Here is a 15,614-nt window from a genome sequence, read left to right as displayed (position 1 = left end):
CTTGAACCCAGGAGGGAGAGCTTGCAGTGAGCCCAGATCGCGCCACTGCACTCCAGCCTGGGCGACAGAGCGACTCCGTCTCAAAAAAAAAAAAAAAAAAAAAAAAAAAAAAAAGGATAACAGCAAGCATTGTATTGAGACTTAGTATGTGCCAACTGACAACACTGGGAGGTAACTATTTTTTGAGACAGGGTGTCACTGTCACCCAGACAAGAGTGCAGTGGAGGTATCAGGCTCACTGCAACCTCCACCGCCCGCGTTCAAACGATTCCCATGCCTCAGCCTCCCAAGTAGCTGGGATTACAGGTGCCCATCACCAAGCCCGGCTAGTTAACCTATTCTTAGTAGAGACGGGCTTTCACCATGTCACCCAGGCTGGTCTCTCCTGAGCTCAAGCAATCCTCGATCTCTGTGATCGGCCCACCTCGGTCTCCCAAAATGCTGGGATTACAGGTGTGAGCCACAAGCCGGCCTTTACTTTTTTTATTTACATTTTCTACAATGCGTTGGTCAGGCGTGGTGGCTCAAGCCCATAATCCCACTTTGAGAAGTCGAGGCCGGCGGATGACAAGGTCAGATGGAGACCATCCTGGCTAACACGGTGAAACCGTCTCCGCTAAAAAATACAAAAATTAGCCGGGTGTGGTGGCGAGCACCTGTAGTCCCAGCTACTCAGGAGGCTGAGGCTGGAGAATGGCATGAACTCGGGAGGCAGAGCTTGAAGTTAGCTGACATCCTGCCACTGCACTCCAGCCTGAGCAACAAAGACTCTATCTCAAAAAAAAATTTAAAAAAAGTTCAGCTTCCACATACCATCTTAACTTTTGTACTATTAAAAAAGAACAGAGGCTGGGCGTGGCAGCTCACACCTGTAATCCCAGCACTTCGGGAGGCTGAGGCAGGAAGATCATGAGGTCTGATCGAGACCATCCTGGCTAACACGGTGAAACCCCGTCTCTACTAAAAATACAAAAAATTAGCCAGGTGTGGTGGTGGGCGTCTGTAGTCCCAACTACTCGGGAGGCTGAGGCAGGAGAATGGCACGAACCCGGGAGGCGGAGCTTGCAGTGAGCCGAGACCACACCACTACACTCCGGTCTGGGCGACCAGTGAGACTCCACATCAAAAATAAAAATAAAGAATAGGCCAAGCGGAATAGCTCACGCCTGTAATCCCAGTACTCTGGGAGGCTGAGGTGGGTAGATCACGAGGTCAGGAGATCGAGACCATCCTGGTTAACATGGTGAAACCCTGTCTCCACTAAAAACTACAACAAAAATTAGCCGGGTGTGGTGGTGTGCACCTGTAGTCCCAGCTACTCAGGAGGCTGAAGCAGGAGAATGGCGTGAACCCAAGAGGCAGAGCTTGTAGTGAGCAGAGATTGCACCACTGCACTCCAGCCTGGGCGACAGAGCGAAACTCCGTCTCAAAAAAAAAAAAAAAAAAAAAAAAAAAAAACAGAACAGGACCCGGTATGGTGGCTCACACCTATAACCCCAGCACTTCGGGAGGCTGAGGCCGCTGCTCTCTTGCAGTCGAGAGTTTGAGACCATCCTGGCCAACACAGTGAAACCCCATCTCACCTAAAAATACAAAAATTAGCCAGACATGGCAACAAGGCACCTGTAATTCCAACTACTCAGGAGGCTGAAGCCCAAGAATTACTTGAACCCTTGAACCCGGAGGTGAAGGCTATAGTGAGCAGAGATGACGCCACTGCAGTTCAGCCTGGGTGATAGAGCAAGACTCTCTCTCAAAACACAGTAATCCAAGCTGCCTACAATTTCCCCGACTGCTGGAAAACATAGTTCAGTTACAGCCCAAATTCAACAGCCAAGCCAAACCTCAGGCACACCTACATGTGGGCAAAGCCTCAGCTGAGGCTTGGCCTCGGCAGTGCAGGGCCAGAGTGCCCCCCCGCTTTGCCAGGAACCCCACAGTGCTACTTCACAGTCCCCACCTGCCTTCCTGAGGACACAGAAACACGCAGAAAATGATCATGTTAACCTTCTTATCAGCATTGACAAGATTAGGCCTCCTCACATCCTTGGCACCATTTAGAGAACAAATGAGGTGTGGTGGCTCACACCTGAGATCCCAGCACTTTGGGAGGCTGAGGCAGGAGGACTGCTTGAGTCCAGGAGGGAGACCAGCCTGGGCAACACGGCACAGTGGCTCACACCTGTAATTCCCAGCACTTTGGGAGGCTGAGGCAGGCAGATCACTTGAGGTCAGGAGTTCAAGACCAACCAGGCCACAGCAAAATTCTCAAAATAAATAAAAATTAGCTGGGCATGGTGGCACATGCCTAGAGTCCCAGTTACTTGGCAGTTTGAGGCAGGAGAGTCCAGGAGGTGGAGAATGCAGTGAGCTGATTGCAGTACACCCATCTGGAAAATAGCAACACTCTGCCTCTAAAAAATTGTTTAAAAGGCCGGGCACAGTGGCTCACGCCTATAATCGGCCAAGGCCTGTAAAAGGCCAAGGCAGGCAGATCACAAGATCAAGAGATCGAGACCATCCTGGACAACATGGTGAAACCCCCACCCCTACTAAAAATACAAAAATTAGCTGGGCGTGGTGGTACACGCCTGCAATCCCAGCTACTCAGGAGCCTGAGGCAGAAGAACTGCTTGAACCCAGGAGGTGTAGGTTGCAGTTAGCAGATGGTGCCATTCCACTCCAGCCTAGGAAACAGAGACTCCATCTCACAAAAAAGTTTCAAAGCAAGCAAATGGATTTCTAGCGAACTAGTCAGGACTGGAATGACCATAGAAAATCCTGATGGTGGATAGAACCCGTGAGCTTGTCAGCAATTCAGAGAGTTGCTGAAGTCTGCAAAGTTCAATCCAGTGCCCCTCACTCCACAGGGCCATCCAAATGCATTCAAAGTGACATCTTATAATTCTTTGCCACGCTAACTCCCTGAGCACTTCAAATGCTCAGTAGACCCATGCAGCTGGCAGCTGCTTCTCTGAATGACACAGGGGTAGGGCATTCCAACCATTCCAGAACGTTCCACCTACCACACTGAGGCAGCCCCAGGCTGCACCTAACTAGGGCCCGGGTCCCCTTCTAGGTACTGGGCAGCCCTGCTCCCCTAGGAAGACACGGTGAAAAACGCAAAACGGAGTCACCACCATATCAAATTTATTATTCCAATGGCACTAGTACAGCTGGAGGTGCTCATGGTGACACCGCACAGGACTTCCTGCCTGCTAGAAATCATCTACCCGCTTGTTCCTTTCCCCTTTCCGGGGCAAAAGCCACTACGGGCCATTTACCCAAATAAACCTCTTAATGCGTTTGTTAAAATTTGTTTGGACATCTGAGTTTCCCTCTGAAGAAACGGAAAAAGTGTTGGGTGTCCCATCCCACCTCCCCCTCCCCGACCAGCCCAGTAAAAGTCCCTGCTAAGAGGGCGTGTCTGCTGCCTCTGGACTCTGGAAATAAATATCGAAAGAAACGGCATCAAGTGTTAAGGTTGAGTGATGGCACGCAGCGGGCCCCGGAAACCTCTCAGGGGAGCGTCGCTGTGTCGGGACAGTCTCCAGGACGTGGTGCTGTGGGTGCTGCGAGTCCCCAGGGCAGCAGGTGCTGCAGGAAGGGCCGCCTACAATTTGTCCAGGAAGTTGTCCAGGGCCGGGATGCCTTCCTTCAGGCCCTTGCGTTTGCGGGTCTCAGCCACCACCTGGCTGGGGCGGCTGCTGTTGTCAAAGGGGTCTCCGGGCAGGATCTGCCAGTGGTCGAACACACACTGGGGGAAGGCCTGGCCGCCCGTGTTGGACCTCAGGTCAGCGGTGAAGCCTGCAGAGGGAAGCGAAAGGCTCACTGGGCTGCCAGGAAGGTGGCAGGATGGAGGAAAGTCCTGTCGGGAGCTCAGGCTAGTTCCTCAGCCCAAGTCACCCTGCAGACCAGACGCTCGGCCTGGTGCCCAGCACTCCACCAAGAGCCTGCTCGTTCGGGACGACCCTGTGCTATAGCTCAGCTACTCTACTGGCCCGAGGCCTAAGCCTTCAGAGCTCCAGGCCCAGAGCCCTTCTCACACTGGGAATAGGAGAGTCCCTCCCCTGTGAATTCAGTGATTTGGGGTCACAAGCAGTCAGAAGCTGGGCCACCTGCTAAGTCCATCATCTGCTCCCATCAGGACACCTCCTTTAACACCCTGCTAAACTTACTGGGCTTCTGGCCCCCAGACTAGCCTGCCGGGCTCTGCAGGCCACGCTGGGTAAACACTCACCAAAGGACTCGTTGACAGGCAAGTAGGCCTTGACGACAAACATGGGGGTGCCGGCCACTTGGGACTCCTCGAACACGTGGCCCCGCTTCCTGTTCAAAACTCCGTAGATGCCACCGACCACTTGCTCTGGACACTGCCAGAAGAGAAAGAGAAGCCGTCAGCGGCTGCTGGGCAGGACGGTGGCAGGGTCAGCGGCAGGCAGGCAGACCTCACCTGGATCTCCACAAGGTAGATGGGCTCCATGAGGCGCGGCTGGGCGGTCAGCACGCTGGCGTAGAGGCAGCGCCGCGCCGTGGGGATGATCTGGCCGCCCCCGCGGTGGATGGCGTCAGCATGCAGGGTCACGTCGTGGACGTCGAAGCGCACACCCCGCATGTTCTCCTCACACAGCGCACCCTGGGGGAGGGGGAGGGGGAGAGCCGTTGTCAAGGGCCCAATGCATCTCGGCTGCCTGCTTTCCACCTGCCAAGTCCTGCAGGTCTCCACCAGGGGGACCTGGGGCCTTGCCCACCTTGGCCCTATCAGGGTCCCTGACTCAGCAGGCAGGATCATAAGGTCCCTCTAGAGCGTGGAAATGGGTGTGGTCTGCATGTGCTGAGCTGTGCCTCACCTCCTTGGTGGCCCACTGGAAGCCGGCCACCACACTGTCCTTGATCTCGTTGAGGTACTGCACGCCCTTGGTGATATCGGTGAGGATGTTGGGGCCGGTGCCGTCAGGCCCAAAGCACCAGATCTTGCGGGCCTCGGCCACGTCCCACTCGTACTTCTCGGCCAGGTAGCGCGCCCGCTGCTTGAGCTCCTGGCGGGCAGACACCTCGCCTTTATCGATGTCCTCGGCCAGACCATCGGGGAAGGGCCGCGCCTTCATGTACAGTCGGTTGTGCTTGTTGGGGGACTTGGAGAGGCAGAGCACGTTTGACTCTTCACTGACTGTCTCGCGGTACGAGACGACGGGGTCAGATTTCTGCAGAAAGAAGAAAAAGGTCACACACCTGCCTGTCGGAAGAGGGGACCTTACACGCAGAGGCATCCTTAAACGCTTTTCCCAGTAAGGCAGACCTAACACAGTCTGGCAGAGCCACATCAATTGGAACCAAGTGGAATCAGTATCGCACCACCAAGCACATCTCACTCCCTGCAAGGACAAGCAGCAGGGGCTCCACGGAGCTCTCCAGCACAGAAACCACAGGCTTGTGGAATTTTAAGCATTAACAGGAAAAAAACAAGGTATGGAGCAGGCCTCGCCCTATCCCACCGGAGCATCTGTGTTTGTGGACTGAAAACAGCAAGATGAGCTGTCTCTGAGTTAACTCAAAAAACAGCCCTGGAGACTGGGCACGGTGGCTCACGCTTGTACTCCCAGCACTTTGGGAGGCCAAGGCGGGTGGAACAAGAGATCAGATCAAGATCATCCGGGCTAATGCGGTGAAACCCAGTCTCTACTAAAAATACAAAAAATTTGCCAGGCATGGTGGGCACCTGTAGTCCCAGCTACTTGGGAGGCTGAGGCAGGAGAATCACTTGAACCCGGGAGGTGGAGCTTGCAGTGAGCTGAGATCGCGCCACTGCACTCCAGCCTGGACAACAGAGCGAAACTTTGTCTCAAAAAAAAGAAAAAAAATAGCCCGGGACAGGCACGGTGGCTCACACCTGTAATCCCAGCACTTTGGGAGGCCAAGGCGGGGGAATCACGAGGTCAGGAGATTGAGACCATCCTGGATAACACAGTGAAACCCCGTCTCTACTAAAAACACAAAAAAAAATTAACGAGCCGTGGTAGCACGCGCCGCCTATAGTCCCAGTTAGGAAGCTAAGTGAGGCAGGAGAGTGGCGTGAACCCAGGAGGTGGAGGTTCCAGTGAGCTGAGATCACGCCACTGCACTCCAGCCTGGATGACACATCGACATTCTACCTCCAAAACAAAACAAACAAAAAAACAGCCCCACATGTCTGGAGAAGACCCCAAAAAGGAGACTTGAGGAACCTAAAATGCTGAAACCTAAAAGATCGAGTCTAGGCGCCTGCACGGAGCCCACTTGGGCTCAGCTTTAAAACAGAGGGCAGGAGTCGATGCCTGGGGAGGGGCGTGGGGACGGCCGGTCACTGGCGCCTCACCTTGATGGGGATGCAGGCGTGGTCCTCCTCCAGGTCCTTCAGGCAGATCTCCAGGTGCAGCTCACCGGCGCCCGCGATGATGTGCTCCCCCGACTCCTCGATGATGCACTGAAAGGGACACGAGTTAGCACCAAAGGGGCAGGGGGCTCGGAACAGGTGGGACACCAGGCTACCAGCTTCCGTTTAGCTAGGAAGCAGCTGGACCCCGCCAGGACAAGATTTCAGTGGAAGGTGCCAGGAGCCTGGGACCAGCACAAACTCCTGAAGAAATGTAAGGCCCACAAGCTACGGTGAACATGCGCAGGGCAGCCTGGGAGAGGGTGGGGGCCGCCTGGGCGGGGGTCCCCGTTTACACAACTTCCATCTGGGAGGTGTGAGCCCCATGGAAGCAGGGGTTTTTCCCACAGCTGGGAACCCCTCCTTTCATGACATGTCACCCCAATCTGACAACCACAGCAACCCACACAGCCACAGCTGAGGCCACAAGCCGCCCCCCGACAGTGACTGCTCCCAGCGGGTACACTCCGCGCCCACCTGCACCATGGGGTCGGATTTGGCCAGCCGCTTCAGTCCCTCCACCAGCTTGGGTAGGTCAGCCGGGTTCTTGGCCTCCACGGCCACTCTGACGACAGGGCTGACACTGAACTTCATCACCCGCATGTTGTGCGCGTGCTCGAAGGTGGTGATGGTGCCCGTCTTCACCAGGAACTGGTCCACACCCACCAGGCCCACAATGTTCCCACAAGGCACGTCCTCGATGGGCTCCACATAGCGGCCCATCATCAAGATTGTTCTGGAGAAAGCAAAACGCGGCAGCAGGCCGCAGGGATGATTCTGCTGGATCCTAGGCTAGGGCAGGTCCCTCCCAGGGTTGGGAGCCCTCCTGCCTGGTCCCAGGGCAGGCTGGGGGCTTCCGCAAGTCCGTGACTGCTGTGTGGGGGCTGCCAGGAAACATACCCTCTTTGGAGTCACTGCCCTCTCCCTGGGTATGGGTCAAGACTGCCACCACCCACCTGGAGCCCAGGGATACAGATGAGCGGGGATCTGCTGTGCCCTGGGACTTGTGGCTTCTCTAGGAACGCCCTCACTGGATTCTGAGGATAAAAGCTGTGGCTGCACTAATATCACCCTACACTCCCTCTACGCTCCTCACTTCTAGCTCCTGACCGAGGCGCCAAAGACCTGGAGCAGGGCAGGGCCCACAACAGTGCTGAGGGGCCTGGCCATCACCCAGCGGCTCACCTCTGGATTGGCTTCAGGTAGAGGTCCTCCTTCTTCCCGGGGGTGTAGTTGGGCCCCATAATCCTGACCTTCAGGCCAGTGGAGACCAGGCCCGAGAAGACCCGTCCAAAGGCGTAGAACCGACCTTTGTCGGAGGTTGGCACCATTTTGGAAATATACATCATAAGGGGGCCTTTGGGGTCACAGCTTTTAATGCCTGAGGGACAGAGAAAACCCGCAAGCTTTATTCCAGTGCAGCTCAGCCTTCTGGAAGCCTGCAACCCGCAACCTCAGGAAGTCCTCCGGCTGCAACTCAGGACCCGACCACCAGGACCACTTACCCATGGCAGCCTCGTCGTCCGGGGGCCCCTCGTACAGGAGCTCGCAGCGGTACTTTTGGGCCGTCACAGGGGAGGGCAGATGGATGGTGATCATCTGCAACAAGGCGTCTCCGGCGGGCAGCCAGCGGCGCATCACAGCCTGCAGGGGCGGAGGGCGGTGCATCAGACACCTGGGGAGCCCAGGAAGGCCCCATACACCCTTCCTCTCTTGAAGCCAAGGAAGCCAAAGTCACGAGTCTTGTTCTCCAAAGCATGGCCCCTTTTGGAAGGCGGCAAAGGCCGTGCACACTCCTGCCAAGGCCCTTGTCCACACCTGTCCCAGATGGGGCTAGCTGCTAGGATGTGTCTCCAGCAACACCTGAAGACTAAATCGAGAGGGACAGCAGCTGTCCCTGCGCAGCTGCGGACCTCAGCCCCCAGGGCCTGGGCTGTCAAAGCATCCAGAAGCCGCAGCCTGCGTTCCCTCCACCCGCGGGCTGGGCTCAGGCCGCACCTTCAGCAGGGGTTTGCCTTCTTTGTCCTTGTCCTCACTGTCCAGTTTGATGTCCAGTTTCTCTATCAGTTTTGCTGTCTCCTCTTTCTTGAAATTCATGATGGCATCAAACACCTAAATTCACCACGAGGAGACAGGAAAGCCCATTTGGGAATGGCAGGAGGAAGCCTGGCACTGCTTCCTGCTCGAGAGACTAAGGTCAGCGCAGGGGGACGCAATGCAGAGCAGGAGCAGGCCTGGCCTGCCTACCAGGGGCCCAGCTGAGCGAATGGGGAGCTGGAGAAAGCCTCGAGATAGAACAGAGAAAAAGCCCACTCTGACACATAGACAAGAGCACGAGTTCTGACTTACAAGCACTGAATGGCTACCTGTAGCCAAAACCGCAAGTTACCCAAACCCCTCCTTGCAAGGGAGGTCCCAAGGCTCTGGCTGTGTAGTCCAGGCCTTAAGAGAAGAACCCTGACTCCACCTCAGTTAGGAGCTGCGCCACCTCCCACCTTGCACCTGCCCCACAGGGAGATGGGCCCAATCAGCTGACAAGCAACCGGCCAGAACCAGCAGGGCCAGGGGCCAATAGGCCCGGCGCAGCCCTCACTCCTCACCTTGAAGATGGGGTCCAGGATCAACTGGCAGAAGGTGCGTGGCAGCTTCTTCCCATCGGGGCTGGTGGCTGACTTACTGAACTTGCCGTTGGCTGGATCAAAGTACCTAGCAGGGAGAGACAAAGCCAAATCAAGTTAGGGCCTCCAAGGCATGAGGCGGGGGGGTGGGGGGATCGCCAAGGGGACGTGCTTGGGCCAGACTCTCTGGGGTGACTGGTGGGCTTGAGCCGTGCTGTGAATATGGCACCACAACCCTGGGCGCTGCCACTCCCCCCAGGTGTCAGGAACCCCCTAATCATACCCCGTAGGGCTCACCTGTCACCCCACAGCTTCTTCATCATGTCCTCCACTTTTTTGGCCCGCTCTGCAGGCCCCAACTGGCCCTCCCCTTTGGCAGCAAACTTGGCCACGTACATCTCCGCAAACTGCTTCAGGGTGAAGGCCCACCCATGGAGGCCAGACCCGAAGCCCACAGTACCGAGGACAGGATCGATCTGGAGGTATGAGAAATGGGAAGCGGCTGTGAGGAGGGCCCCTGGGCAGAGCCTGCAGTTGCGGACTGGGTGCCTCAGGCATGGGCCTCAGACGCTGGATTTCTTCAGTAGACATCAGGTCAAAGTGAAGAAATGATCAGTCATCACGAACAAGGGGGCCGGCCCCTCCACCACCCACGACACTGTTCCCTGCGCTCGCCTCTTCCAGCTGCCCAAAGATCAAGGGTTGGGTCAAGAAGGTTGAGAACACTCCAGCCCCCTTCTCTGTCACCAAAACATTCCTGGCAAAAACACACTTCCAGTCCCCTCAGCTCAACTCCGCTCCCCGCCAGCTCCTGCAGTGCCCATTGCAGTGGGCACACCACCCAGCCAGGGAGGGCCGTACCATGATGTTGCCCATGGGGCCGCTCTCGCCCTCGCCGTAGGTGGAGATGATGACGTTCACGTTCTCCACAATGCGCTGGAAGGTCTGGTAGAGCTCCTCGGGCTCTAACTGCAGCTCCAGCAGGGCACGGTCCATCTTGTTCATCATCAGCACAGGCTTGATGCGCTCCGCAATGGCCTGCCGCAGCACTGTCTCCGTCTGCACACACACGCCTAGGGATGCAGGGCACGGGGCGGCGCTGTCATCCTCAAACAGGGAAGGCCCCGGGTTCTAGGCCCTGCCTCAGGGGGACCCGCTGCTTACCTGACACGCAGTCCACCACAACCAATGCACCATCAGTGACTCGGAGGGCAGCGGTCACCTCCGAGGAGAAGTCGACGTGCCCGGGGGAGTCGATGAGGTTAATGAGGAAGCCGGCGCCGTCCTTGCTCTGCTTGATGAAGTTCAAGTCATTCTCCGAGAGCTCGTAGAAGAGTGAGATGGCACTGATGGAGGGAGGGATCCATCAGGGGGACAGGATGCACACACCTGGCCCAGGGAGGCTGGGATGCTGTCAGAAGCCAGGCTGCTCCTCCCTCCATGACTCATCCCTGGAGAGGCTCCCACAAGACCCAACCCACCCACAAGAGCCAACCCACCCTTGTCCTTTGCCTCTACAATACTCTGTCCAAGACAGGCCCCCCACGACAGGAACTCCTGGTACCAGCCCCACAGCCAGCTACTCAGAGACTCCTGACCAGACACTCTGCCCCACCGACTTGGTCCCCCCAAGACTCATCACACCTGACTCAAAGTAGCAACGAAAAGACTCAGCAGGACAGCAAAAGCCTTCAGAGACTCTGACCCTTCCCTCCTTACTTCTGCCCCTGCTCCAGTGGAAATGAAGAGCTTTAGCCAGAGACCCTCACTATGGTGCCAACCCAGGACAAAAAGCATTTAGGATCACTGTGTTCTGCGCTGACGTTTTAAACTCTCACCCCACTCACATCAGGGGCCAAAAACTGTCACGGAATGAACGCCATCCAGCGCAACACAAAAGCTTCCCGCATCCTGAGTGCCAGGAACACCCCCCCTTCCAGGTGTGACAGCAAAACCCCTCCAGACATTGTAGGAGTGGCGGCAAGTCCTCCCAGGGAAGGAGAACCACTGAGTGAAGCTCCTCCTCAAGAAAATCTTTCACCTCGCGGTACCCCCAATCCCTGTGACTCTTGATGCCGTCTCACTGGACTGAACCTCACTCATTCTCCCATGAATTAAGAAACCAGGAGAAAGAGACATTGCCTAGTCTCTCCCCGCCCACCCTGGCCCAGTGGCCTCCAGCTGTCAGGCCAGCACCTCCCTGCCTGGGTACAGAGGGCAGGGGGAGCTCACGTTGACTTGATGGTGATGCAACGCTCCTGCTCATCCTTCCGGGTGTCAGTGAAGCGTGTCTCCCCGGCCCGGGCCGAGGCGATGATGCCCGCCTTGCACACCAGGGAGTCTGTCAGCGTGGACTTGCCGTGGTCCACGTGGGCGATGACTGACATGTTGCGGATGTTGGCCTTCTTGTCCATGATGGCGCGGATCTGGTCTACCGTGAAGTTCACCTGGGCAGAAGGGGGAGGCTCAGACCAGAGATTTCCAGGAACACGGCTTGGCAGGGAGCGTTCAGTCCAAACGAACCAACATGCCCAAGGCCAGGAGGGGGCTGGTGTTGGGGTGCCCCAAGCCCACCCAATCCTGCCAGCCTAACACGCCTTGAGAACTACCCCGCAATCTCCAAGGATCCCCTGTCAACAGATGTCATCCAAAATTGACAACCCAGAAATAAAAGCGCTCAGAAATAAAACTCAGTAGCAACAGATTTCCTTGATACCAAGGACAAACACTAAAGAGTTATTAGAGGCCAAACACGTAAGGGATGAACCTTCTCCCAAAGCCCCCTCCACGTTTGTCATCGGGCCACCCAGGCTTCCCCGACCAAAAACCTTCATAATAAAATGCAAGGTCACCCCTCGGCAAGAGGGATCACACAAGGCCACCCACCCCAGGAGATAACGGGGAGCCGGAACGGCCCTAACAGCCACAAGCCTACACCTCGTGTCTCAAAACGAGTCTTTGCACATTTCGGAGCCACAAGGACAAGCGCCTAGGGTCGGCAGTTAACAGCATCAGAAGAAGGTATTTGGGAGGAAAGGGGATACTTTCAGGGGTCGCTTTGCTCGTTCTGCCATTTCCCTGCCGCCCCTAGTCCCCCGGCAAAAAATCGATCTCAAACTCGCGGCCCGCGAGTTACATAAGGCGCCTCCCCGTCTCCCCGCTTCCACCGCGGTGCCCGCCATTACAACGCTTGCCACATCATCATACCCCACCCCCATCCTCCCTAACACCCCAGCTCCAGCCGGGTCTGGGCAAGGTTACGGCGCCCCCGGAAGCGGAGAAGGGGCTCCGTGAACAGTGCGGCGCACAGACATGGCGGCGACCGCTGCCCCAACCCCGGCTCCTCCGGCTCCGCCACCGCTACGTCTCCTCCCGCCACGGGCGGCCCCAGCGTCTAGGCAGCGTCGGCCCCGCGGAAGCCCCGCCGCCGTTCCGGGACACCAGCGAGGCAGAGTTACTCACCATGGTGGCGGATGGCGGTGGATTCTCCCAGGTAGAACCGACTGAAGCAAGTCGCGCCCAGGATGGCGACGACGACGGCGGAAGAGAACGCTGACGTCAACACTCAGCACTTTATAGGCGGACGCCGGTTGGGCGGGTCATGTGACTGCGCTGCGGAGGCGGGGCGAAGCGACGCCGCGCAAGCGCACGGAGGCGTTCCCGCACACCTCCCCCGTTAACCCATTCGGCGCTGGCAAGGCTGCTTTAGGATACAGTCTGGGCGTCTCGGGGATGGTGGTCGCCCTCGGTGTGCAGTGTTCAGGTGCACAAAGCAAAGAGCGCCGTTTTAGCTGAGAATAAGAACCATAGCAACGATATTAGCTTACAAAATGTCCAGCACTTCTCTTGAAGCCACATTACAAGGTGAATAGAGTCTGTGAATTTTACCCAAGTCAATTTCCCGGTTTGGGCGTTGTTATGTAAGCCGATATCCCTGGGAGAAGCCGAGGGAAAAAGGACACTCGCGACCACTATACTGTTTTTCAACTCCTTACCTGCAATTATTTCAAAATAAAAAGATTTATAAGAAGAAGCAGGCATCGGAATCACTGATCCCACAAATGCATACTGAGCATCTATGCACCAGGCATTGTTAGAGGTTTTGTAGATACAGCAGTGGACAAAACACCTTGCTACCTTGACCACACTGCGTGCACTTCTACTAGCTACTAGGATTTCTCTTTGCCTCAGTTTCCTCGTCTGTAAATCGGAGGTGATCAATACCACCCTATTGTTTGGGGTGGACTAAAACGAACTAAAGACATCTAAAAGAATTAGCACCGTGCCTGGTACCCAACGCTCAGTAAACGCTATGTATTTAATTAGCTAAGATTGCTATTAATAAAACATTTATTTCAGGACTGGTTTGCCATGCCCCAGGCACCCGGCTAAGCGCTTTACTGGCACAATTTCATTTTCTAGTTCATTTCCTCTCCAGGGGGAGGCGCAGGAAGACTGTTTAGCATTTGTGTCCTAATCTGACCCTAAGAAATAGTTGAATGTGTTTCATAGCTCATGAATTGGCATTCAATTGAGTATCTCTATTCCTTATGAAGAGCCTAGCCCGCTGTTTAGCACATAGTAGGTACTCAGTATTTCTTGCATAAATGATGTTCTCGCAGTGCAAATGAACCCCCTATGGCACGTCTTTCCCTAAACTCACTTTGTGAAACAGAAGAGCCACTGCAGTGCTTTTCCTGGGCTGGGAGAGGGGGAGGTGTGGATCCACAAAAAGCAATGCAAATTCCAGCCTGGACTCTAAAATAAACCTGTACACTCCTCCCCCTCACAAATGCTTCGGGCACTTTGCTTTACAAAGCGCTGTCTCAACCTTGGTTTTCATTTAATGGATGATTGCTCTTGCTATCACCATTTAACCCGATGGAAAACTGAAAGTATCTTCTGAAAGAATTGAGGCTCCGAAAGGCAGATGGCATGGCAGGGAGCAGATGTGAGCGCCCGGGGTCCCTAACCACCTACACCTGTGCCTGTGACGCGTTTAATGTTAAGTTACAAGTCAAGCGCATGCGCCATTTGGGGGATGAGTTTTGAGCAGAGTATTCCGTTTCTCATTCTTAATAATAAAATTCTTCAAAATCTTTAAATGCATTAAGCACCTACTACGTGTTGGGTTCCCTATTGGGCGCTTCGCAGCCGTTTTTTCCTTGCAAGGTGGGGGCATTTCAGAGATGTAATGGAAAGGTTTTCATTGAAAGAGGGGTTAGGCGAGAGGCGGAGGTTGCAGTTAGCCGAGATCGCGCCACTGCACTCCAGCCTGGCGACAGAGCGAGACTCCGTCTCAAAAAAATTAAAAAATTAAAAAGGGGTTAGGCTGGGTGCAGTGGCTCACGCCTGTAATCCCAGAACTTTGGGAGGCCAAGGCAGGCAGATCACCTGAGGTCGGGAGTTCAAGACCAGCCTACTCAACATGGAGAAAACCTGTCTTTACTAAAAATTAAAAAAAAAAAAAATTAGCCGGGCGTGGTGGTGAACGCCTGAAATCCCAGCTACTTGGGAGGCTGAGTCAGGAGAACCGCTTGAACCCGAGAGGCGGAGGTTGCAGTGAGCCGAGATCAGGCCACTGCACTCCAGCCTGGGCGACAGAGCAAGACTCTGTCTCAAAAAAAAAAAAAAGGGGGGGGGGGGGCTGTTCACATCTATCCCGGAACTTAATAAAAGAGGGGTTGAATTTGTTCTCAAGTGCACGGATTGCTTATTGAAAAATTCTAATATCATGTAATTTAAAGAAGTAGGGGGAGAGCTCAAAGGAAAAAGGGGAATTTTCAACCCCGCAGCTGCAGGGATGGAGCCAGGTGTTGGCAGGGAAGGATCTCTCCCACTGTCATCCCCACATCCACGAATAGCAGAATCCTGGAGTACCACAAGCAGCCACAACCAGGTCAGCTGTCATAAGGACAATAATAAATACAGGCTGCGTTTAAAGGGTGGGGACCAAGAAAAAAATTCACCTCTGCAGAGAAGCTCCGTTGCGCATGCGCCTGCTGCGGCGCCAGGAGGGCTCAGAGACCGCAGTAGCGGCCCCTGCTGACCGACAGTCGCCAGTGCAGGCCTCTCGACACTGCCTGGGTTTTTTTGGGTTTTTTTTTGGTTTTTTTTGTTTTTTTTTTTTTTGAGACCTAGTCTCCCTCTGTTGCTAGGCTGGAGTGCAGTGATGCGCTCTCGGCTCAGTGCAACCTCCGCCTCCCGGGTTCAAGCGATTCACCTACCTCAGCCTCCCGAATAGCTGGGATTACAGGTGCGCGTCACCACGCCCGGCTGATTTTTTGTATTTTTAGTAGAGACAGGGTTTCACCATGTTGGCCAAGTTGGTCTTGAACCCCTGACCTCGTGATCCGCCCGCCTCGGCCTCCTAAAGCGCTGGGATTACCCGCGTGAGCCACCGCGCCCGGCCAACACTGCCTTTTAACGGTTTATTGAGCGTTTACTAGGACCTGACCTCACAGTCCTTGAAATCAAATACTCCACCTAATCTACCCACACCCTGGGCTTTGGGTGGGCTCCTTTACGCCTGAGAAAATGGAGACTCAGAGAAGTTAAGTCATTTACCCACGTTCACAGAGCTA

General features: G+C 55.3%; 1 protein-coding gene and 1 non-coding gene across 2 annotated transcripts; both read right to left on the bottom strand.

Moving 5' to 3' along the window:
- Positions 1-3,133: 3,133 nt before the first annotated feature.
- Positions 3,134-12,602, bottom strand: EEF2 (eukaryotic translation elongation factor 2). Its single transcript, XM_007994869.3, has 15 exons — positions 12,493-12,602; positions 11,263-11,477; positions 10,195-10,376; positions 9,892-10,103; positions 9,328-9,506; positions 9,013-9,118; positions 8,411-8,524; positions 7,918-8,056; positions 7,598-7,793; positions 6,890-7,148; positions 6,356-6,463; positions 4,851-5,204; positions 4,454-4,636; positions 4,241-4,373; positions 3,134-3,807 (listed from the first exon to the last, which is right to left on the bottom strand). Exons 1-15 carry the CDS (start codon positions 12,493-12,495, stop codon positions 3,614-3,616), a joined length of 2,577 nt encoding a protein of 858 aa, XP_007993060.1. The 5' UTR covers positions 12,496-12,602; the 3' UTR covers positions 3,134-3,613.
- LOC119622473 (small nucleolar RNA SNORD37) lies at positions 9,592-9,657 on the bottom strand. Its single transcript, XR_005239091.1, has one exon. It is a non-coding gene; the product is annotated as a small nucleolar RNA SNORD37 (small nucleolar RNA).
- Positions 12,603-15,614: the final 3,012 nt, after the last annotated feature.

Source organism: Chlorocebus sabaeus, chromosome 6 (assembly GCF_047675955.1).
Source record: "Chlorocebus sabaeus isolate Y175 chromosome 6, mChlSab1.0.hap1, whole genome shotgun sequence".
Classification (NCBI taxonomy): Eukaryota; Metazoa; Chordata; class Mammalia; order Primates; family Cercopithecidae; genus Chlorocebus; species Chlorocebus sabaeus.
The sequence above is the reverse complement of the archived record's forward strand: the minus strand, read 5'-3'. Positions and strand labels throughout refer to the sequence as shown.